Source organism: Ornithorhynchus anatinus, chromosome 4, assembly GCF_004115215.2.
Source record: "Ornithorhynchus anatinus isolate Pmale09 chromosome 4, mOrnAna1.pri.v4, whole genome shotgun sequence".
NCBI classification, from domain to species: Eukaryota; Metazoa; Chordata; class Mammalia; order Monotremata; family Ornithorhynchidae; genus Ornithorhynchus; species Ornithorhynchus anatinus.
The window spans coordinates 113,523,818-113,549,384 of NC_041731.1; the positions used below are offsets into that span (position 1 = coordinate 113,523,818).

The 25,567-nt window shown below is 43.1% G+C and overlaps 1 protein-coding gene across 5 annotated transcripts in view; it reads right to left on the reverse strand.

Moving 5' to 3' along the window:
* LOC103170225 (serine/threonine-protein kinase TNNI3K) overlaps positions 1-25,567 on the reverse strand; it is a 340,681-nt gene that overhangs the window by 168,651 nt on the left and 146,463 nt on the right. For all 5 annotated transcript variants that reach the window (XM_029062873.2, XM_029062872.2, XM_029062871.2 and 2 more), the window contains 4 exons: positions 24,207-24,299; positions 24,064-24,121; positions 23,749-23,943; positions 22,607-22,711 (listed from right to left, as the gene is read on the reverse strand). In XM_029062873.2, coding sequence (XP_028918706.1) covers positions 22,607-22,711; positions 23,749-23,943; positions 24,064-24,121; positions 24,207-24,299 — 451 coding nt within the window. The remainder of the gene's footprint in view (positions 1-22,606; positions 22,712-23,748; positions 23,944-24,063; positions 24,122-24,206; positions 24,300-25,567) is intronic.

Sequence of the window (25,567 nt, forward strand, 5' to 3'; positions counted from 1 at the left end):
AGTACATCACAAAGCTGTTACTCCCAGGTCCATGTTATTTCCACTAGGCCTTGATGTTTATCAAGTACTTTACTTGGAGAGTACAATAAAAGGAGGAGATAAAATCTCTGCCCACAAGAATCTTATAATCTAGGGAGGTGGACAGGCCTAAAATGATTTTTCAACAGGAAGACAAAGTGCTCAAATAGTAGAGTAGGAAAATGATATGTACTCGAGTGAAATAGTGAATGCAAGCATGCTAAAGTGGTGCTTGATTATAGAGGTGATAAGAAGGAAGTTGAATCAAAAATGAATCAGAGAAAGCCTCTTGCAAGAGGTGGGATTAGGAAGGGCTTTGAAGATGGAGAGAGCTGTGATGTGGCAGATAGAGTGAACTCTCAATCAATCAATTGTACTTATTGAGTGCTTACTGTGTGCGGAGCACTGCACTAAAAATTTAGGAGAGCACAATATAACAGAGTTGGTAATAATAATAATAATTATGTGGTAGGCATGTTCCCTGCCCACAGTGAGTTTACAGTCTAGAGGGGAGACAGACATTTCTATAAACAAATAAATTATATATATATATTAGTGCTGTGAGACTGAGACAAGTGAATAAAGGGAGGAAATCCAAGTTCAAGGACATCACAGAAAGGAGTGGGAGAAGAGGAGATGAGGTCTTATTCAGGGATAGTCTCTTGGTGAAGACTTGCCATCAATAATTCTTTAAGGTGGGGAAAGTTATCATCTATTGGGTATAAAGAGAGAGGGTATTCCAGGCAAGAGGTAGAATTTGGGTGAGGTCAGCAGTGACATAGATGAGACCAAGGTACAATGAATACTATGACATTAGAGGGGCTAAGTGTGAGGGCTTGGCTATATAATATCTGGGAGGGAGAAGAAGAACCTGTGAAAAAGAGTGAGAATGAGTGACCAGAGAGACAGGAGGAGAACTTGGAGAGCACAGTGTATGTGAAGTCAAGGTTCGATAACTTTCCCAGGAGAAGGGGGTGGTCCACAGTGTCGAAGGCATGTGAGAGGTTGAGGAGGATTAGGATGGAGTAGAGGCCATTGGATTTGTCAAGAAGGAGATCACTGGTGACCTTTTAGAGGTCAGTTTCTGAGGACTGAATGGGGCAGAAGCCAGATTGGTAGGAGTCAAGGAGAGAATTGGGAGAGAGGAATGTGAGAAAGCTGGTGTAGACAACTCACTTCAAGTAGTTTGGACAGGAATATTGGGAGGGAGATGGGACAATAACTGGAAGGAATTGTGGGTCAAGGGAGGGTCTTTTATGATAGAGGAGACATAAGCATATTTGAAAACTGTTGAAGATGGTGGTCATGGAGGGAAGAAGTGGGGCGAGGGGAGGCAAGTGTTTTGGTAAAGTACAAGAGGATGGGGTTGGATGCAAAGGTGGAGAGGGTGGATTTTGAGAGAAGGCAGGATATCTCCTCTTGAAGTACTATTTGAAAAAAATAGGAGACTTGAAGAAGGGGTAGGAAGATGGAGGGATTTGGAGAGGAGCAGGGAAGATTTTAGTAAGACAAAGCCTGGTGATTTCAATTTTCTCAGTAAACCACATGGTCAGGTCATTAGAAATAGAGATGGAAGTTTGAGGATGATCTTAAACATCTGCAACAACTGGTGAGGGCAGTAGGCATAGGTGTCAATAAACACGGAGAAGTGAATTTTCCGGGCAGAGGAGAGGGCAGAATTAAAGCATGCAAGGATGAACTTAATGTGGATTAGGTTGGCCATATATCTAGATTTTCAACAATAGTGCTCAGTGGTGATGCATGCAGAGGAGCGAAAGAAGCAGATAGTGGAGGTTATTTGGGGTTGCGGCTTAGTGGTAAAAGGTCAACAGAGGGATAGGGGAGTGAGTTGAGTTCAGTATAAAGACTGGTGTTGAGGGTATCAATTGGGTCATCAAGGGAGTATGGAGACTACATGATGAGTTGAGAAAATTGGAACTGGTCAAAAGATAGGCGGTCTCTGGGGGAACAGGATGGATTTGCAGGGAGGAGGTGTGTGGGAGAGAAAAGAGGTGAAGAGGTTGTGGTTGGGTAGAGGGATTTCAAAGCTGGTAAGGGCAGAGTGACTAGAGATGATTCAAGTGTGTGTGCGCAAGTTGGTGAGTGGGTGAGGTGGGATGGAGCAGGAATTGGATGGAGTTGAGGAGCAATAGAAAGCGGGCAGCAGAGGGGTTGTCAGGAACATCCCTAAGGATATTGAAGTTCCCAAAATCATTGTGGGGAAGGAGAAAGTGAGAAGGAATGTGAGAAAGGGATTAAAATGGTTCAAAAATTTGGAGGTGGAGCCTGGGGGTCAGTAAATGACCATGACTCGTAAATGGAGTGGGAGATAAAGGTGGCATGAAGCAGCATGGCTCAGTGGAAAGAGCCTGGGCTTTGGACTCAGAGGTCATAGGTTCGACTCCTGGCTCTGCCATTTGTCAGCTCTGTGACTGTGGGCAAGTCACTTAACTTCTCTGTGCCTCAGTTACCCCATCTGTAAAATGGGGATTAACTGTGAGCCTCACGTGGGATAACCTGATTACCCTGTATCTACCCCAGCGCTTAGAACAGTGCTCTGCACATAGTAAGCACTTAACAAATACCCACATTATTATTATTATTATCACCTTGCCCCCATCTACCTCACTTCCCTTCTCTCCATCTACAACCCACCCCGCACACTTCACTCCTCTGCCCCTAACTTCCTCACCTTGCCTCGTTCTCGCCTGTCCCGCAGACGACCCCGGCTCACGTCTTACCTCTGACCTGGAATACCCTCCCTCCTCGCATCCACCAAACTAACTCTATTCCCCTCTTCAAAACCCAACTGAGAGCTCACCTCCTCGAGGAGGCCTTCCCAGACTGAGCCTTCCCCTTTCCCTCTGCTACTCCTCCCCTCCCCATTGGCCCTACTCCCTCCCTCTGCTTTACCAAGCTTCCCCTCCCCACAGCACTTGTATATATTTGTACATATTTATTGCTCTATTTTTTATGATATGCACTTATCTATGGTTCTATTAATCTATTTTGATGGTAGCATTGCCTGTCTACTTGTTTTGTTTTGTTGTCTGACTCACCCTTCTAGACTGTGAGCCTGTTTTTGGGTAGGGATTGTCTCTGTTGCTGAATTGTACTTTGAAGCGCTAAATACAGTGCTATGCACACAGTAAGCACTCAATAAATACAAATAAATGAATGAATTAATGAATATGAGTCTTCAAAAGAAGGGAAAAAAAGGGATGGAGGAGGTGGAATGGTGCAAGAGCGGCATTGGGGAGTGAGAAGGAAGCTGACTTCTTCCCCTTTCCCATCAAATCTTGGGGAGTGGGTGAAGATGAAGTTCTCCTCAGGAGAGAGTCTGGGGAAAGCCGGATTTCAGTGATGGCAAGGAGGAGCAGCGATAGGGTCAGAAACAGGTAAAGGATGAAGGAAAACTTTCCCATACAGCGCTCTAGACTGAGGAAGCATTCTAGACTGTAAGTTCACTGTGGGCGGGAAGATGTCTAACAACCCTGTGGTATTTTTCTAAGTACTTAATACACTGCTCTGCTATCAGTAAGCACTCAATAAATATGAATGAGTGATGGATAAATATGATTGATTGATTTCTGACTGGAGGCAAGAAGAAGCCTAGGGTTGCTGGTGGGAAAGTAACAACTTGCTAATTTTCATTATATTTTCCCCAGGTCTAGCCCAGTACTTGCACATCATAGTGAGTGCAATAAATCATTGGTTTTAAAATATTAGCTTTTTTGAGGGGAAGGGAGAGGCTCCAGCTGATTTTTCAATGCAGCCTATGTTGCTATACTAGGCTTACATTGTGACCATTCCACAAATAATAGTTAGGACATTTGTTTTAAACACTTAGCATATACCGGGCACTATACTAACCACTAGAGTTGATTAAATAAGTTGGACACATGAGGCTCACAGTGTAAGAGGGTGGGAGAACAGAAAACACCCTCATTTTACAGACCAGAAAACTGAGGCACAGATAATTTAAGTTGTTGCCCAAGGTCACATGGTAAGTGGCAGATCAGAATTAGAACCCAGGCCTTCTTATGCCCAAGTCCATGCCTTTTCCCCTAGGCTACACTGCTTCAAAAGAATAGCTCAGTTCACATCCTGTTAGGTTTTCCATGAAATACTGCTTTCCCCTTTCAGTTTACAAGCTGCAGCCAAGAAAGAATAAGCAGTAGGAAGCAGTTTTTAATCAAGGTATTTCTGATTCCCCAGTAGTCTGACACTTAGTGAAGAAGTTTTGACCTCGTATTGGGACAATCAAGAACTTCCTTCTCTCTCCTCTCTGTCAGGAGATTAGGGATTTAAGCATATAAAAGGTTTGCTCTCTTAAGCACCTTTGGAAGGTATTTTAAGGGAAATTCAATCTCTGGGTTTCTATACCATTTAAATGTAACAGCCAAATATTGCTCCAAAAGCAAGGTTTAATACCCTCAAATCCCTAGGGCCCTACTTTTAGAAGCTGTTTTCTCTTTAAGTCAGGAAGTTATTTTGTGACAAAGGTAAACAAACTCAAACTTCTGAAAACAGAAGGTCAGTATGAAATTCAGGAGCCGAAAAATTTGCATGTCTTCTAAGGAAGAGAAATTGGTTTCTCCCATCCTCGAGGAGTAAAGAAAAGGATTTTAAGAATAATAAAATGGCAAACACACAATGCACAAGGTTGCATCCAGTTGCATATGGATTAGATTTTCCTTCAATAGCTCTCAATTCACTTCAGCTCTTCCAGTGCAACTCCAAGTAAATGGTCTAACTGAGATGACTTGGAAGTTGGAAAGGAAAATCATCCTAAAGATCTTTGCAAAGGAAATGAAAAATGGCAATGTAAAAAGTATTTGCCTTTTTTATTAAAAATATTAATGTGGTGAAATAATAATTCATAAATAGTACATCTTAAGGTGACAGTGAAATCTGAAGTCCTGCCATAACTAAAAGGGAAAAGATTTTCAGAGGTGTCCTCAAGGAATGCACAGTACCTATTCGTTCAATAGTATTTATTGAGTACTTACTATGTACAGAGCACTGTACTAAGCACTTGGAATGTACAATTTGGCAACAGAGACAATCCTTGCCCAATGACAGGCTCACAATCCCTGCCCAATGAAGCAGGATGGCCTAGTAAATAGATCATGGACCTGGGAGTCAGAAGGTCATGGGTTCTATTCCTAACTCCACCTCTTGTCTTCTGTGTGACCTTGGGCAAGTCATTTCACTTTTCTGTGCCTCAGTTACTTCATCTGTAAAATGGGGATTGAGACTGTGAGCCCCACATGGGACAGGGAGCATGGGTCAGGGGAAAGAGCACGGGTTTTGGAGTCAGAGGTCATGGGTTCGAATCCCGACTCTGTAACTTGTCAGCTGTGTGACTGTGGGCAAGTCACTTAACTTCTCTGTGCCTCAGTTGCCTCATCTGTAAAATGGGGATTAAGACTGTCAGCCCCACGTGGGACAACCAGATTCCCCTGTGTCTACCCCAGCGCTTACAACAGTGCTCTGCACATAGTAAGCGCTTAACAAATACATTATTATCTGCTTGTATCCACCTTAGTATAGTGTCTGGCACAAGTGCTAAGCCAATATCATCATTACTACTATTATTATTATTATGTACTAATACTTTATTTTAATGACTGCCTTCCCTTCTAGATGGTAAGCTCCTCATAGGCAGGGAATATGTCTAACCATTCTGTTTTATTGAACTGTCATAAGCCCCTAGTAAAATGTTCTGCACACAATAAGTGGCGAACAAATACAATTGATTGATTAATGCATCTAAGGGAACTGCAAACACTAATGCTAAGTCACACGAACCTCCAAATTGACAGGGAGAGAGGGTGTTGAGCATCTTTGTGAGGAGTGGTCTGTTCACTATCAGGTTCTGATCTGATGAGTACAATGTACCAGGTAGATAGGGAACACTTCATGACTTGGTCAAATGGGAAGGTGAATGTGTACATGGTGAGTCTGGTTATTCAAAGAGTACACCATTTCAGTGCTGAATTTGACCTATGTGTACAGGTGTGATGGAAAAGTGTTTAGGTGCACAGAGAAGACTGGTGTAGGACTTTCCATTACTCACACCCCATGCAGACCTGAAGGATGTTCTCAGTGGTTCTCAGGTTCTTGCCTTTTTCCAGCATCTCACAGGGTTTATAGTGCTTCCCCCGCACCCCCCTTCTCACAGTCCTGTCCAAGCTCCTGCTCCAGGAAAGGAACACCCTTCTTGGTTTTAGGTCATCTCACTGGTCTTCCATGGCTCAGTGGAAAGAGCCTGGGCTTTGGAGTCAGAGATCATGGGTTCTAATCCTGGCTCTGCCACTTGTCAGCTGTGTGACTTTGGGCAAGTCACTTCACTTCTCTATGCCTCCGTTACCTCATCTGTAAAATGGGGATTAAAACTGTGAGCCCCATGTGGTACAACCTGATGACCTTATATCTCCCCAGTGCTTAGAACAGTGCTTTGCACATAGTAAGTGCCTAAACAATTGCTATCATTATTATTATTATCTCCTGCCCATCCCTCTTCCCCACCATCTGTTATGTCCATCAATCCCACCAATTTTTCCAGACATTTAACTCCCTCCTCAGGCCCCTTGTCTCCCTGCCTCCCCCATCCCTTGTCCCCAGTGACCTGGCCACCTACTTTATTAAGAAAATTGACACTATCAGTCATGATCTTCCTAAAATTTCCCCCGTCACTCCTCTATCCCTCCCTGGTTCTGCCCCCTCTTTAACTCTCCCATCTTCCCTAGCAGCATCTCTAGAGAAGAATTCGTGAGTCCTCTCAAAATCCACCTCTTCCACCTGCACATCTGACCCCATTCCTTCACACCTTGTCAAAACACTTGCACTCTCCCTAACAGCCATCTGTAACCATTCACTTTCCAGTGGCTTCTTCTCCACTGCTTTCAAACATGCCCATGTCTTCTCTATCTTGAAAAAACCCTCCCTTGTTCCCACAGCTCCGTCCAGTTACAACCCCATCTTCCTTCTACCATTCCTCTACAAACTCCTTGAGTGAAGTTGTCTACACCCACTGTCTCAAATTCCTCTCCTCTAATTCTCTCCTTGAACCCCTTCAATCTGAATTCCTTCTCATTTACTCCACAGAAACTATCCTCTCAAAGGTCACAAGTGATCTCCTTCTTGCCAAATTCAATGGCCTCTACTCCATCCTAATCCTCCTCAACTTCTCAGCTCCTTTCGACACTGTCAACCACCCCCTCCACCTGGAAACATCATCTAACTTTGGCTTCACTGACAATGCCCTCTCCTTCTCTCCTCATCTCTTTGGACATTCATTCTCAGGCTACTTCTCGGGCTCCTCCTCTGCCTCCCACTCACTAACTGTGGGGGTCCCTCAAGGTTTAGTTCTCCCTTCTATTCTCTATCTACACCCACTCCCCTGGAGAACTCATTGCTCTCATGGGTTCAATTACCACCCCTAAGTGAATGATACCCAAATCTCCATCCCCAAATCTCCATCTCCAGCCTTGATTTCTCTCCCTCTCTGCAGTCTCGCATTTCCTCCGGTCTTCAAGATATCTCTACTTGGATGTCCTCCCATCACCTCAAGCTTAACATGTCCAAAACAGAGCTCCTTATCTTCCCACACAAACCCTGTCCTTTCCCTGACTTTCCCCTCACTGTGGATGGCACCATCAACCTTCCTGTTTCACAAGACCATAGCCTTGGCATTATTCTTGACTCTTCTCTCTCATTCAACCCACATAATCAGTCCATCACTAAATCCTGTTGGTCCCACATTTTCATCATCACTGAAATCTTCTCTTTTCTCTCCATTCAAACTGCTATCCTATCAATGCAATCACTCATCCTATCCTGCCTGGAATGCTGGATTAGCCTTCTTGCTGACCTCTCAGACTCTTGTCTCTCCCCATTCCAGTCTATACTTCACTCTGCTGCTTCAAAAACATTGAGTACATGTTTCCCCACTCCTCAAAATACTCCAAGGGTTGCCCATCCACTTTCACATCAAATGAAAGCTCCTCACTATTGGCTTTAAAGCTCTCAATCACCTTGTCCCCTCCTACCTCACCTCACTACTCTCTCACTACAACCTAGACTACAAACTTCACTCCTCTAATGCTACCCTTTTCACTGTGCCTCGATAGTGTCTCACTGCTGACCCCTTGCCCACATCCTGCCTTTGACCTGCAATGCCCTCCCTCCTCAAATCCAACATTGACTCTCCTCCACTTAAAAGCCTTATTGATGGCACTTCTCCTCCAAGAGGTCTTCCATGACTAAGCCCCCCTTTCCTCTTCTCCCACTCCCTTCTGCATCACCTTGACATGCTTTTTCTGTTCTTCCCCCCTCCCAGCCCCGTAGCACAGATGTACATATCTGTAATTTATTTATATTAATGTCTGTCTTCTCCACTCTAGACTGTAAGCTCATTGTGGGCAGAGAATATGTCTATTTATTGTTGAATTGTACTCTCCCTAGCTCTTAGTACAGTGCTTTGCACACTGTAAACACTCAATAAATATGAATAAGTGAATGAATGAACGTTCAAAATTTTGGCATAAAGGGAGAGAGTGTTTTGGCCTATTTTCAAGTGGGATTAAGCCAGAATTATTCTCCGATGCAGCCTGGAACTGAAGATCGTGGGAATGCAGTTAAAATGGTATTCATCTTTTACAAAGCCTTTTAAGAGTGAAGAAGCTAATGAAAATTGATGTAGTGACTCAGAAAACCTATTCTAAATGATTTAATTTACAGTTAAGCTCGTGAAAGAGAAATTGTTTAAACAATGGAGTGCACATGCCACCAATGCAGAATCAAGAACACTACAGGAAACACACAGTCTCTACTCCCATCAGGCAGACCACAGCTTTCTCCTTTTCATGGCATTTGTTAAGCATTTACTGTGTGCCAAGCACTCTACTAGGGCTGGAGTAGGCACATACTAATTAGGTTGGACACTGTCCATCTTCCTAATGGGCCTCACGGTCTACATTTTACAGATGAAGTAACTGAGGCAACAAAGAACTTAAAGTGACTTACCTAAGGTCACTCAGCAGACAAGTGGGTGGCACTGGGATTAGAACCCAGGTCTTTCTGACTCCCAGACCTGTACTCTAACCCCTAGGCCATGCTGCTTTTCCACAGGGTCACATCCCTCCTAAAATCCCACCTACTCCAACAAGCTTTTCCCACATAATTTCCCAGCATCGGGAGCCATCTCATCCCTTCAGTCATCTACTGATAACTTTAACACTAACACATTTATTTACATCCCCCCTGCTTTCATGTATATTTGTGTACACACCAATTCTGACCCCTCTAGTTATAAGTATTTATCTGTCTGTCTCCACCATTAGAGTGTAAGCTCTTTATAGGTAGGGAATGTGTCACTTTATTCTGTACTTCCCATATGCTTAATGCAGTGCACTCCATCAGATGGTAGCTCAATAACACTTAGAACAGTGCTTGGCCCATAATAAGTGCTTTACAAATAACATAAAAAATGCTCCTGCTGCTACTATAACTACTATCAATCAATGGAATTTATTCACTATTTCCTACTATTAGTACTATTACTGTGAAGCAACATGGCCTACTGGAAAGAGCACAGGCTTGGGAGTTGGAGGACCTGGGTTCTAATCCCTCCACTAAGCCTTGCCTGCTGTTTGACCATAGGCAAATCACTTAACTTCTTTGGGTCTTAGTTCTCTCATCTGTAAAATGGGAACTCAATTCCTGTTCTCCCTCCTATTTTCAATGTGGGACCTGATGGTCTTGTTTCTATCCCAGTGCTTTGCACGGTAGTCGGTACGTAGTATGTGCTTAACAAATGTCACACTTGTTATTACTATTACTACTATTACGTTTGGGAGTCAGAGGACGTGGGGTTCTAATCCTCCTCCACCACTTTTCTGTTGTATGACCCTGGGCAAGTCACTTGACTTCTCTGTGCCTCCGTTCCCTCATCTGTAAAATGGAGATTAAGACTGTGAGCCCCACGTGGCTCAACCTGATAACCTTGTATCTACTCCAGTGCTTAGAAGAGTGTTCGGCACATGGTAAGCACTTAACAAATACCATCATCATTATTATTATTAATAAATTTTTAAAAATATATTTGTTAAGCCCTGTAAGCCTTGCAAACAGAGCTCCTTATCTCCCCACCAAAGCCCTGTCCCACCCTTGTCTTTCCCATAACTGTAGACAGCACCACCATCCTTCCTTCTCACAAGCCCATAACTTCGGCGTTATCCTAGACTCGACTTTCTCTTTCAACTCACATATTTCATCAATCACTAAATCCCATTGGTTCAACCTTCACAATGTCATTAACATCCATCCTTTCCTCTCCTTCCAAAGTGCTGCCATGTTAATCCAAGCAATTATCCTATCCCACCTGACTACTGTGTCAGCCTCCTTGATGACCTCCCCGACTCCTGTCTCTCCCCTCTCCAATCCATTCCCCATACCTAAAATTATTTTATTTATATCAGTGCCTGTCTCCCTCTCTAGAATGCGAGCTCTCTGTGGGCTGGGAATGTGTCTGTTATATTTTTGGGTTCTACTCTCCCAAGCATTTAGTACAGTGCCCTGCACAGAGTAAGCACTCAATAAAAGTGACTGGTTGATTGATTGGTGCATTCATAACCATTCTGAGAGCTGAATGTGAATGGAGAATTGCACTACAAATTTTCATCACACTTTTTAATGGTCCTTATAGAGGTGGGAGGAATACTGAGAAGAAATAAATTCATTATTTGGTATTGGTATCTGTTACAAAGGGTAAATGAAAACAATATTGATGTCCTTTATGGAATGCAAAATGGATTAGTGCTGCTGATTCTAGTCAAGTGAGAAACACAAATTCTTGCCAGGTAGCAACTTTTAGGACAGACAAAAAAGAACTCTCCCAGCCAGGACTGCTACCCATCACTGTCTTCAAGATGTTGAGTATCATGTAAAACAAAACCACAAGATGATGAATTCAATCATAAAAATATAACAGGTTCATACAACATTGCCAGGATTCTTCCCAGGTGCAAGTGAATCTGATTTTACTTCCCACACATTCTTTTCTGTGGAATATTTTAGTGATTTGCTGATGACAAGTGGAATTGTTTTGAGATCTCATTGAAAGTCAAATGAAAACATTAATCAAATGCAAATATATTCCAGGCAGTCCTGAAAGTGCTGTGGGCAAAAATAAAAGTGTTTTCTTTGAGAAAGAAGATGTCAACCTAGAAAAAGGGAATCTTTGTTAGTAATGACATCTAAACAGCTTTATTTGGTGAGTTTCAGCAGTTTATATATACGGATATGATTGCATATGTATAGCTATATATGCATACCTGTATCTACTTTTGTTTTTATTTTTGTTTTTAACGGTATTTGTAAAGCCAGAAACTACTAAGCATTGGGGTAGAAACAACTCAGGTTGGACTCAGTCCCTGTCCCAGATAGGACTCACAGTCTTAATCCCCATTTTACAGATGCAGTAATTAAATCATGGAGAAGTTCAATGACTTACCCAAGGTAACACAACAGAAAAGTGGTGGAGCATGGATTAGAACCCTGGTCCTCTGACTCCCAGACCCAGGGCTAATTCATTCATTCAGTGCTATTTATTGAGCACTCACCATGTGCAGAGCACTGTATTTAGCCCTTGGGAGAGCACAGTATAACAGTCAAATTTCCTGCCAACAATGAGTTTACAACCTAGAAGGGGAGACGGACATTAATATAAAAATAAATAAATTACAGTTACACACATACTGTGGGGATGTGAATGTTGGGTGAATGAAGGGAGTAAGTCAGGGTGACACAGAAGGGAGAGGGAGAAGAGGAAAGGACAGCTTAGTCAGGGCAGGCCTCTTGGAGGAGATGTGCCTTCATTAAGGCTTTGAAGGATGAGGAGAGTAATTGTTGGAGTTGAGGAAAGAGGGTACTCCAGGTCAGAGGCAGGAAGGGGCAAGAGGTATGCGGTGAGATAGAGATTGAAGTACAGTGAGCAGATTAGCATTAGAGGAGCAAAGTGTGCAGGCTGGGCTGTAGTAGGAGAGTAGTGAGGTGAGGTAGGAGGGGGCAAGGTGAATGACTGCTTTAAAGCCAATGGTGAGGAGTTTCTGTTTGATGCTGAGGCGGATGGGCAATGACTGGAGGTTCTTGAGGACAGGGGAAACATGGCCTAAACGTTTTGGGGTTGCACTGTGACTATCTAGACTATCTATTTTTTGCACTGTGAGCTCCATGTGGATCAAGGAATTTGTCCAACCTGATAAACTAATATTTATGCTAGTGCTTAGAACAATGTTTGACACAGAGATAGGGCTTAAAAATACCTTAATAGTAATGATAACCATAATAATACAGGTTATACCTTTATTGGATCCTGGATCTTGATCACGGTTAATCACTCCTAAGAGCTAAGTGTGGGGAACAAACTGCTTATATCCTCCCGTCAGCAAGACTCAAAAGAAGATTCATTTTAGGAAGCTTACCTGTCAACCCTAAGCATATCAGTTCAGTATTTAGTTACCTGAAACCAAATTTTCACAGACCTGCTGGGAGTCATTAAACGTTAGAGCTTTCTTCTGGACCTTTAAACTGGGGCCAGAATGGTTCCATACAAAGTCGGAAATCCATTCACCTGGCTCTCCATAGCCCGTCCAGGTTAGGAATTGGCTACATTATCCAGATAATGCAAGAAACGTTGACTTAAGATGTCTATGCTATCTCAACTTTGGTGCTTTACTGCTGAACTGTAATTTCTAGAGATCTGAGCTCCTAACTTTCACCAACACAAAAACACAAAGTAGGAGGGAAAAAAATGAGATACATCAGTGTCTTTAAGTTTCAAAGACATTGACAGATGCTATTGTCCTCTCCACGGTGCTTTCAGCATGGACAATACATATAGCATCTATTGGCAGCTCTTAAGCCTGCTATTCAGGGAGTCAGATGAAAATTTGAAGTAAAACCAAGAAGAGGTTAATAAAAAGTTCGAGTTAAATTGTCTGCCCTGAAGGCCACCCACATCTCAAAAGATGAAGTCTGAGTATACCTTTTCTTCATTCTTTATATGAAATGGGAAAAGGAGAAATTAGAAAAAAGAATTAGAAGAAACATGTAATCAATCCTCTGTTTTACAAAATCCAGGAGTTTGGAAGGCCTGCCTGTCACTAAGTCTTTCAGGACCACAAACAGGAAAAGCCTATTTTAAACATGTGTTGGTTTCCTAAAGAAAAGGCTCACTAAAGATCCCCTGACCTCTAACTCACTATAGATTTAATGAAAGGCACCGGTGATTTTAAGGTTTTATAAGGGGATTTTTCTCTCCAACAAAGACAAGCTAGGCACCATCACTGCCCTCCAGCATTTCATCTCCAGCAGCAAGCATGCTTTGTACAAACTTTCTGTAGGTAGTTAAAGCCATTTAATAAGGCTTAGGCACCGAAAGACCAGCTTTCTCCATACTTCGCAGAATGCTTTAAATGTGATTGATACTAAGACGGTCCTTCCTGGATTAAAGTGCTCTAATCATTCAGCAGGGGCCTGGTATTCTTTTTCACTATTTCACTCCAAGCAATATTAAGCTTTTGAGAGAAGGAGTCTGTTGCTCACTCCACCATTTAGCAATCAGGGAACCTTTCACCTTCAGAGAGGAGGCCAGAAAAAAAGAAGAAAAAACGGCCATATTGTTCTCTAAATACTGTATAACCCACAGACTGAAGTGGACTCTATCTAGAGGGCTTTTATAATATTGTGTTTTTCATCTGCTAATAAGAATGAGTGAATAAATTAATCAACCTGACCCTGCTTAGGCAGGGAGTTTGTAGTTGCTGCAGGGGCATGAAAGAGGAGCTCTGAAGTTTTATAGAGAGAAGTGGGAGAATATTTTGTATTCTTCCTGGCAGTATTCCTTAACAGGGTCTGCTACTTGCCTGCTATGTGACCTTCGGAATATCACTTAATGTCTTCGGGTCTCATTTCCGTCATCTGTAAAATGGGGATAAGATCCCTGTGTTAACTCCCCCTTTGACTGTGAGCCCCATGGAAAAAAAACCCAAAAACTGATGGTGTCTGATCTGATTATGTTGTATCTATCCTAATGCTTAGTATTGTGTCTGACTGAGAGTAAGCTCTTAGCAAATGCTACCATTATTATTATTATGATTATTGCACTGGGGCCCTTGGGGGTGAATATCTAGGGCAAGGCACATGGGCCAAGCTGAAAGCGGTCAAATTTCTGTCCATAGGCAGAGAAGGGGTAAGGAATGCTAGAGTTAGGACCTGAAAAGTGGGTGGGCTCAGAGAGGGAGGGAGATACATAAACAGAGAGACTGAGAAAGAAATAGTGAGAGGGAGAGAGATAGAGAGAGAAAGAGGGAAAAAAGGAAGAAAAAGGCAGAAAGGGAAAGGGGAACATAAATGGAAGAGAGGGAAAACTTCACTGATAATAATAATAATAATGTTGGTATTTGTTAAGCACTTACTATGTGCAGAGCACTGTTCTAAGCGCTGGGGTAGACACAAGGGAATCAGGTTGTCCCATGTGAGGCTCACAGTTAATACCCATTTTACAGATGAGGTAACTGAGGCACAGAGAAGTGAAGTGACTTGCCCACAGTCACACAGCTGACAGGTGCAGATCCGGGATTCAAACCCATGAACTCTGACTCCCAAGCCCGGGCTCTTTCCGCTGAGCCACACTGCCACTCCTCCCCACAGTTGTAGGGTGGCGTTCATTCAATCATATTAATTCAGTGCTTACCGTGTGCAAAACACTCTACTAAGTGCTTGGGAGAGTGCAATATGACAATGAACAGACACATCCCCTGCCCACAACAGGTGCCATGAATACCACGACAGGACAGTTTAGCCTTGTGCAGGGCCTTGTGCAGCATCTTCTCCGATCTCCTAGTCACAAGAGTTAAGGGCGCCTGATCAGAACCAGCCCACTCTAGGTCACACTGGCAACTTCCATGCCTTCTAGGGCTGAAGGGAAGACAAGATTGGGATGGAAGAGCAGGGAATTGATCCGAGAAGGCTATCTGGAGGAGGCAGGGAATGAGTCTACCAACTCTGTTTTTACTGAAATCTCTCAAGCTCTTGTGTGACACAGCATGGCATAGTAGATAAAGCACGGGCCTGGGAGTCAGAAGGTCACGGGTTCTGATCCTGGCTCTGCCACCTGTCTGCTGTGTGGCCTTGGGTAAGTCACTTAACTTCTCTGTGCCTCAGTTACCTCAACTGTGTGACAGGGACTATGTTCAACCCATTTACCTTGTATCTACCCCAGCCATTAGTACACTGCTTGGCACAAAGTGCTTAACAAATACTACAATTATTATTATTATTGTTATTAATATAGTGCTCTGCACATAGTAAGTGCTCATTAATGTGATTGACTTCCTTTCCCTATAAAGCCCTCATTTCCTCTTTTCCTTCTCCCTTCTACTTCATCCATGTGCTTGGATTTTCATACTTCATTCACATCTCCATCAGCCCCACAGCAGTTCTGCACATATATTTTATATATTTTATATTAATGTCTGTCTCCCCCTCATTGTGAAAAGGGAATGTGTCTGTTCTGTTGTGCTGTACTCTCCTGAGGACTTAGTACAGTACTCTGTACACAGTGAGCCTTCAAGAAATATGATTGATTGACAGAAATTGGTCCTCTAAATCCAACTAATTTAATAAGGAATAACAAATTATTTTAGCCTGGGGACATCTTGCCTATCCCTTCCCCCTTCACCTCTTCCAGCAGCCTCAGCCAAACACACCCTGCGGAATGACCCATACATTATGGGAAAACCTCCCTTCATCCTTGGCCTGTCTTGTCCCAATCACTGTTCCTTCTCGCCATAATTGAAATCTGGATCTTCCCAGCCTCTTTCTCTTAAGGGAACCCCATCTTCACCCACTCCCCCAGTCTCACTGAAAAAGAGGAAGGAGTTTTCTTCTTTCTGGCTCCCTATTCCTGCTTTTGCACCATTCCAACTCCCCCATCCCTCTCTTTCCCTTTCTTTGCAGCCCATATCATCCCACCTCTACCACCCTCTCCAAATACTGGTCACACTCATCTACTGCCTTCCATGCTCCAGCTCAACGTTTTGAACCACCTTAATCCCTTTCTCACATTCCTGCTCTCTTTTTCCTTCCCTACATTGATTTTCGGGACTTCATTTTTGTTATGCATGTTCCTGATGACCCTTCTGCTGTCTGTTTTCTAACACCCCTCAACTAAACTGACCTCCTGCTCAACCCCAGCTTGGCCTTTCACCAATTTGGACCCACTCTAGATCTCATCGTCTCCAATCACTGTAAAATCTCTACCCTCACCAACTCTGAAATCCCTCTTCTCTTCCAAATACCCTCTCCAGCAAATCTGTCCTGTTCCCTCCATCTCCCCCCACCAGAGAACTCCAATCTTTTGATCCCATCCCATTTTCTCAAGTCATCGTGCCCCATTTAGTCTCCATACCCAAACTACCTTCCCTTCCCTGCTCATTCTAACTCACTTTTGGTTGCTGCTCCTCTGGCTTCCATTCCCTTACTGTGGGCATCCCTCAAGGTTAGTTCTGGGTCCCTTTCTATTCTCTATTTACACCCAGTCCCTTGGAGAACTCATTTACTCCCATAGCTTCAATTACCATCTCTTTGTGGATGATTCCCAAATCAACATCTCTAGCCCTGGTATCTCTCCTTCTCTGCAGTCTCTCATTTCTTCCTGTCTTCAGGACATCCTTACTGGGTTGTCCAGTGACTCCTCAAATTTAACAAAACAGAATTCCTTATCCTCTCACACAAAACCTGTCCTTCCCCTGACTTTCTTGTCACTGTAGACAGACCCACCATCCTCCTTGTCTCACAAGCCCATATCCTGGGCATTATCTTTGACTCATCTCTTTCATTCACCCAACATAATTTGTCACCACTATCAGTACAACTTTCACAACAACGCTAAAATCTCCCTTTCCTCTCCATCCAAATGGCTACCACGTTAATCCCAGCATTTAATCTAACCCACCTTGATTACTCTTTCAGCCTCCCTGCTGACCGCCCAGCCTCCTTTCTCCACTTCAATTCACACTTCACTCTGCTGCCTGGATCATTTTACTGCAAAAATGTTCAGTCTGTTTCTCCACTCCTCAAGAACCTCCAGTGCTTGCCCATCCATCTCTATATTAAACAGAAACTCCTTACCATTGGCTTTAAAGCACTCAATCATTGTGCTCCTCCTGCCTTACCTCACTGCTCTTCTATTACACAACTCAGCCCTCACACTTCACTCCTCTAATGCCAAACCTACTCACTGAAACTCAGTGTCATCTATCTCACCCACATCCTGCTTCTGGACTGGATTGCCCTTCTTCTTTATATTCAACATATTATCACTCTCCCCACATTCATAGCCTTAAAACTAAGGGGCCTTCCCCACTTAGGCCCTCATTTCTTCTTTTCCCACATCTTTCTGTGTACCTGGATTTGCACTTTATTCACCCCTTCCTCAGGCCCACACCACTTACATATATATATTTGTATTTTCTTGATTTACATTAATGTCTGTCACCCCCTCTAGGCTGTAAGCTCATTAGTGGAAGGGAACGTGTCTACCAACTTCATCATGCAGTATTCTCCTAAATCTGTAGTACAGTGCTCTGCACACAGTATGTGCCTCGTAAATATAATTTATTGATTGGCTGATCTGAAAATATCCACTGAGAGATGTGAATATAGCTCCTTGTGGGCAGGGAATCGGTCTACATTAGTACTAGTACTGTATTGTACTCCCCCAAGCACTTAGTACAGTTCTCTCCACAGAGGTAGTGCTCAACAAATACCACTGGCTGATAAATTAATTGTGATGGATTGTAGTATAACACCACACTATCGACCTGTCAAACAAAGGCATATGTAGCAGAGACACATATATTGCCCCACTCCCTCCTTAAAATAAATGCTATTCAGTTACCTTGACTGTGTAAGCGGGAAAGTGGAGACTTTGACATCAAGATGTTTTTTGTGGTATTTGTTAAGCACCTACTCTGTGTCAAGCACTGTTCTAAGCTCTGGAGAATATACAGGATAATCAGATTGGCCCAGTCCCTGGCCCTTATAGAGTTCACACTCCTAATGCCCATTGTACAGGTGAGATAACTGAGGCACAGGGATGACTTGTCCGAGGTCACACAGCAGACATGTGGTGGAGCTGGAATTAGAACCCAGGTCCTCTGACTCCCAGAGCCATGCTTTTTCAACTAGGCCAGGCTGCCTCTCTCTATGTATTAATTTCTATATATACATATATAATTTAATTTATATATATATCTCCACATATATGTAGAGAAATTAAACAGGAAAATAATAAAATAAGCAGCCATCCATTAAAATTGCTTTAAATATTTTGTGCTGAAACTTTTTCTGCACTTTCCCACTCAGAAGGAACCTGGAGGTTTGAACTATCGTGTATGCAGAAACCAACAAAAGTATTTCAGAGACAAGAAAGGAACAAGATGAGCTAAGAAGTGTAACTCTTGGTTGTTTTCCTATTATTATTGCAAGGTTAGAGACCCATAAAATCAACAAGGGGTCACTGGCAGGCTTTACGATACTGCCAGGAACATGAGCCAGAATAGAGAACCCATCAGAAGTAAGAGACCCCTCTGCTGACATTTCAAAAGCTGACTTAATTTGAGAGCCTTCCCTACAGACTAGAAAATGGCAATGTAAGAAACCAGTAACACACTAGAAAATTGCAGGCCAGTTAGTTCACCACAAGTTCTAGAGAACACATTTGAAACTATTTGAGTGGATCAAGGGGTGTAACCCTGACTGCTCTAAAAGCACAGCCCAGTTAAAGGGAGCTGACATTGTTTCAGGGAAGCAGTGCTCTGCCTCACTAGTTTGGGGTATTCTTTGAGGACATCCCTGTCCGAGTAGGTAAAAATCCCTGTGATGGCCATTGTGAATATTCATTCAATCGTATTTATTTACTGAGTGCTTACTGTGTTTAGAACACTGTACTAAGCACTTCTGCTTTCCCTGCCAAAAATAGCAGGCCAAATTCCAATTTGAAAGTTAATGATCCATAATTTGATTTTTCTTATGAAATTTTTTATGGCATTTGTTAAGCACTTACTATGTTCCAAACTCTGTACTAAGCACTGGGGTAAATATAGGCTAAACCGGTGGACACGGTTAATGGCCCACCTGGGGGTCACAGTCTTAATTCCCATTTAATGGGTGAGGTAACTGAGGCCCAGAAAAGTTGACTTGCCCAAGGTCATACAGCTGATAAATGATATAGTTGGCATTTAAAACCTAGGTCATCTGACTCCCAGGCCCTGCAGAGGGCTCTCTACAGACCATAGAGCCAGGCCTACAAGGACAGAGGGACACTGGTCACTGCCCTTTCCACCCACACAGTCTACTGAGCAGGTTTAGGGCACATATGTATGTCATACGTGTTTGGCATAGCCATTCAAATGTGTTAGTCCTCATTGTACCCGTCGGAAGAGGCTCTTCCTCATCTTCCTGGTTCACCTTGTCTTCCTCCTCCTCCATTTGTTTCAGTATTCCTTCCTCCCATTGGGAAGAGAGCTTGGTAGCCTGGGAGTCATAGCTTGGGTTCTAATTTCAGCTCTGTCACTTCAATCGATCAACAGTATTTCTTGAGCACTTACTTGTGCAAGTGATTTCATTCAACTTCTCTGTGCCTCAGCTTTCTCATCTGTAAAATGGGACACTACCTTCCCTTTCTCCCTCCTACTTGGACTGTGAATTTCATGTGAGACAAGGCTTTCAATGAGTTGATTATCTTGCTTGTAACTCATTTAAAGTTGATTATCTTGTACCTATCTGACCCACTTAGTGTGGTAAGGCACATAGGAAGCACTTAACAATTATTCTAATTGGTAATAATAATAATAATGATAGTCACCCTCTGCTTTCTCTGGAGGATCTCTCAGTGCTTTGCACACAAACTACTTCACTGCTCTTATCTTGGAGAAAACCTCTCCAGTAGAGATGCCGCAATTTCAAACCATTTTTTCCCCAACGTATCTGTGTAATAGAAACTCTTTAGAAATATGCTTTGTTTGTTCATTTGGGTAGTTAGTTATGAAATGAGTACACTGTATTCATAAATGGTTTCCGGTGTTCTCAAATCAAGTAAAGTCTCCCTGAAAGCAAGTCTGGGAGCCGGGCAACCTCACCCCGTCCTGCTTTCTGCCACCCGGGGCTCCTTGCAAACTTGCCAACCTCAAGGAGGCTGGGGTACTAAGAAGCCCACCGAAAGCTCTACAAGGCATTCGGCCTCTCTAGATCATAAGCTGCTTGTGGGCTGGAATCCTGTCTCCCAAGTGCTTAGTAGAGAAGCAGCATGGCTCAGTGGAAAGAGCACAGGCTTACAAGTCAGAGGTCATGGGTTCTCAAAACAGCTGTGTGAATTTGGGCAAGTCACTTCACTTCTCTGTGCCTCAGTTACCTCATCTGTAAAATGGTGATAAGACTGTGATCCCCACTTGGGACAACCTGATTACCTTGTATCCCCCTTAGTGCTTAGATCAGTGCTTGGCACATAGTAAGCGCTTAACAAATACAGTGATGATGATTATTATTATTATTAAGCACTTCAGTAGGAGGTTTGTGGTAGAGGACTGTGTCTTTCCACAGGATTTAAAGAGGCAGTCTGGCTTAGTGGAAACACAGGAGATTCAGATTCTGGTCCCTAGAATTAAATACCCTGGGGCAAGCCACAACCTCTCTGAGCTTCAGTTCCTCATCTGTAAAATGGGGATAAAATAGTTTGTGAGTGAAATGTGGAACAGGGATTGTGTCCAACCTGATAACCGTCTATCTCAGCCTTTGGCATAGTGAAAGCACTTAATAAATGTCATAATTATTATCACTTCATTAGGCTTAGCTTTTTGTCACTAGCTAATGACAGCTATCACATCTTTAAAACTGAAAGGTGCCATTTTAGTTAGCAATACTTTTAGCTGCTAGTTGTTTTGTCTTTTTTAATTATCGTTCTGCCGTCATAAAGAACTTGTCCTTTTCAAAATGATCTCTAGTGTTTTTATTTCATATGTCAGAGAAATCACTAAAAGTGGAAAGGGAAAAACAATGAGGTATCCCACTCTGGAAGAAAAAAACAATGAACTGGACAAGTCGTGAGCCCTAGTGGAAAGACCATGAGTCTGGAAGCCAGAGGACCTGGGTTCTAATTCGGACTCCACCACTTGTCTACTGTGTGACCTTGGACAAATCACTTAACTTTTCTGGGTTTTAGTTTCCTCATCTGTAAAATGGGGATTAAGACTGTTAGCTCTTTGTGGGACAGGGACTGGGTCCACCTTGATTATCTTATATATACCCCAATGCTAAGTACACTGCCTGACTTGTACTAAGTGCTTAACAAGCACCATAAAACAACAACAAAATAGAACTAGAAATCAGGAAACCTGGAACTGATTTCTGGCATGTCACTGACTTAATGGCTGGGCTTACACCACACAAATGAACAAAGTGTGCTGGTTAGTTTCTCCTGAAATAGCTTTTCCCAACTCTGCTTTGACCATGTAAATGGCTGGTAATGAAATCAGAAGAAAACAGGCACTCTGGAGAGAAGGGATATTTGTCATTGCCAAAACATACTATGTTCTTTGCCAGGAAGGTCAGTATCTTTAAGCAAACATCTTTTATTATACATGAATAGAAGCACTTTGGTGGTTGGGGCCAAGAGAGGCAGGAGAGAAACAAGAGAAGCAGCGGGGCTTAGTGGCAAGAGCCCGGGCTTAGGAGTCAGAGGATGTGGGTTTTAATCCCTGCTCCACCACTGGGCTGCTTTGTGGCCATGGGCAAGCCACTTAACTTCTCTGGGCCTCAGTGACCTCATCTGGAAAATGGGGATTCATTCATTCAATCATATTTATTGAGCATTTACTGTGTGCAGAGCACTGTACTAAGTGCTTAACTATGAGCCCCTTGTGGGACAACCTGATTACCTTGTATCTACCCCAGTGCTTAGAGCAGTGCTTGGTACATAGTAAGGACTTAACAGATACCATCATTTCTTGAGAAACAGTATGGCTCAGTGGCAAAAGCCCAGGTTTGGCAGTCAGAGGACATGGGTTTTAATCCTGGCTCTGTCACTTGCCTGCTGTGTGACCTTGGGCAAGTCCCTTCACTTCTCTGGGCCTCAGTGACTTCATCTGGAAAATGGGGATTAAAACTATGAGCCCGACATGGGACAACCCAATTACCTTGTATCTACCCCAGTGCTTGGAACAGTGCTTGGCACATAGTAAGCACTTAATAAATACCATTATTATTATTATTATTATTTGCTTTTATCTATCCCAAAGCTTATTAGAGTGCCTGACACATAGTAAGTGCTTTACAAATACCATAAAAAACCCAGGGTCACCCAGAAAGTGAGTAGAAAACTGGGACCCCAAGTTTAATTTTTCATGAGTTCCATGTTAACAGAGAAGATGAGAACAAGGTTCCAGGCTATATCTGCACAGACCTAGGAAGACTTTGATTTCTGGACTAGTAAAGAAGAGGAGGAGGAAGAAGAAGATACCTGTTCAGGTCCCGATGTATAATTGGCTGAGTCAGATTATGAAGATACTTCATTCCTTTGGCCACATCTACAGCAATAATTAGCTTTGACTGCAAATCGAGAATCCTACAAGCAATTGAATTAAACAGGTTAAGATGATCAGATCCCAACATTACTTATTCTAGAGGCAGATGTGAGCATAAGACGGTCTTATCCTTTTCTTTCTTTAAATCAGAAATGTAACAAATCAAGGGGAAAATAACTTTTCTGAATCAGACAACGTTTAGTAGTGCATCGACCCTCATACCAAACAAACCCTCTCACTGAAATGTTGGTTTAGGACATTCTCTGTCTGATTCTCTGCTACATTTGAAGCGAAATAGAAACTAGTTCTGAGTATTGACTGGGGGAACTGTTTCCTAACTGTAACAAGCTGACACAGGAAACAATGTTCTAAGTTAGAATCGTAGAGTGTCATTGATTTTGAAAAGCCGTCCTTTTATTGCTCAGACCCTTTGGACCCTAGACGTTATTTTATCAGTGGCTCACATTAGTATGCCTGGCCTGTCAATTTTATTGGTGTGCTAAACTCAGTTAATTTGGCTCTAAGCAACACCTTCAAAATCGATAACATCTGTTAACTACAATTGCTCAAAAGGAACCCCATGACTGCTACCTGCCTGAAGAGACCTAATAACAAGGGATTAAATATTTCAACAAAAAGGTATTTTGATTGATACATACAACATATCTCCAAAAATGCAACCATCACCCCAACACAGCACCACCCAAAAATATGATCCAATTCTATCCTGACAGTGGGAGGAGCATTTCTCTGAGAAGCGGGAGACTTGTTGGGTTTTAGTTTTGGTTTTGTCGGAGCTGGAGAACGTGGATGAAGACCTCATAAGCACAATGCAGTGTGCTGCCTTCCCTGGCCACCTACTTGGATGTGGCACTTTTTGCTAGAAGGGGAACAGGATGGGTAGGAAAGAGAGAGTCCAAGTGGTACCATGTGAGCTTTAGCCCAGTATTTGACTCCTTTCCCATGTTCTCTATCCTGAAGATTCAGAACCCAGGCTCACCTATTGTCCCTGATGGAAGACATCCATACAAGCAATCTAAGTTACTGTCCCAGTCAAGATAAAAACAAGGATCAATACCTCTTCTGCTCATGCAGCAGGGAAAATAGGGACCCCCCTGATATGTACTGGGTGACGATAGCGAATTGACTTGGGTCATCCAAACAGGCCCCCACAAACTGGATCACACAAGGATGGTTGAGTCGGCACAGAATGGACACCTCTCGGCAAAACATATCCACGTCTGATTTGGAGCAGTAGGTGTTGGCTCGGTAACTGCAAATGGCAGGGAGAGGGAAAGCTGAATGAACAGCAGTGTAAGCAAAACACAATTCCTAGCCATTGTTTTAAAATAGGGTAGGGACTTTCCTAAATCTGAGTTCTCCAAAGACTTACCGTTTGATAGCAACAATTTTATTTCTGCATCTTCCCTTATACACTTTCCCGAAAGAACCTGAAATGATTCAGAGTAAATAAGTGAACACATATTTTCGGAGGTTATTGAACTTCTAAATCAGATTCATTTTTCCTCCAGTTACCTGAGCCAATAATCTCGTGGAACTCAATTTCAGAGAGCTGAAGATGGAAATGGGAAGGCAGGCCGGCACGCAGGACGAGAACATCTGCCTTTTCTGCAAAAGTGAATTGGGGTTCTATTTGCCAAGTGTATAAAACTCTCTCTCTCTCTCTCTCTCTCTCTCTCTCTCTGTCTCTCTCTCATTCATACACTCCATGTGACCAAAACCTTCCCCTCTCTCAACTGACTTTGCAGGTTTGATGGACAATCTCATTCACCTTTTAGCAGGTATAGAAAACTTGCTCAAGGAGTTTGGAAAATAATGGTAGGAGGGAGGTGGGGCAATACCTGAATGGAGCTGTGGGGTCGAGGAAAGGTTTTCTTCAGAATAAGGGAGACATGGGCACATTTGAAAGCAGTGGGGAAAAAGCCACTGGAGAGCAAAGAGTTGAAGATGGTGGCCATGGAGGGAAGGATGGAGGGAGCAAGTGCTTTGATTAGATGGAAAGGGATGGGGTCGAACTTACAGTTGGGGGATAGATTTTGAAAGAAGGCAGGAAATCTCCTCTTGAGATGCCACGAGAAAGATGGGAGAGTTGAAGAAGGGGCAGTTGGAGGGAGGGACTGAAGAGGAAGAGGGGAGATCAAGCCTGATAATTCCAATTTTCTCAATAAAGTAGGTGGCCAGGTCATTAGGGACAAGGAATGGGGAAAATCATGGGGCAGGGGGTTGAGGAAGGAGTTAAATGTCTACCACAACTGGTGAGGGCAATGGACATGGGTGTCAGTAAGGACGGAGAAATCATTTTTCTGGGCAGAGGAGAGGTCAGAGCTAAGGCATGCAAGTATAAACTTGAAGTGTATGACGTCGGCCTGACAGCTGAATTACCGCCAGCAGCGCTCAGCGGCTCATGCATAGGAGCAAGGGAAGCAGACTGTGGTGGTGATCCAGGGCTGTGGGTGAGTGGTAAGAGACTGATGAAGGGAGAGGGGAGTGAGTGAGTTGAGTTCAGTAGAGAGGGTGGTTTTGAGAGCATCAATTTGGTCATTAAGAAAAAGTAGTTTGGATATGGAGGCTAAATGGGCATGACTTGAGAAAATTAAATGGGATAAAATAGAGCAGAGGTCTCTGTGAGGGAACAGCACAGATTTGTGGGGAGGAGGTGTGTGGGAAAGTAGGCAGGTGAAGAGGTTGTGGTCAGATAGAGGCATTTCAGAGTTGGTGCAGACTCAGATTATATCACATCCTGTTAAATGTGATCTTGTCCATGCTTTCAGGCCTATCAGAACAACTTTATGAGAACATCAAATCATAGAAGCAGGCTGGCATAGTAGATAGAGCATGGGCCTGGGAATCAGAAGGACCTGGGTTCTAATCTTGAC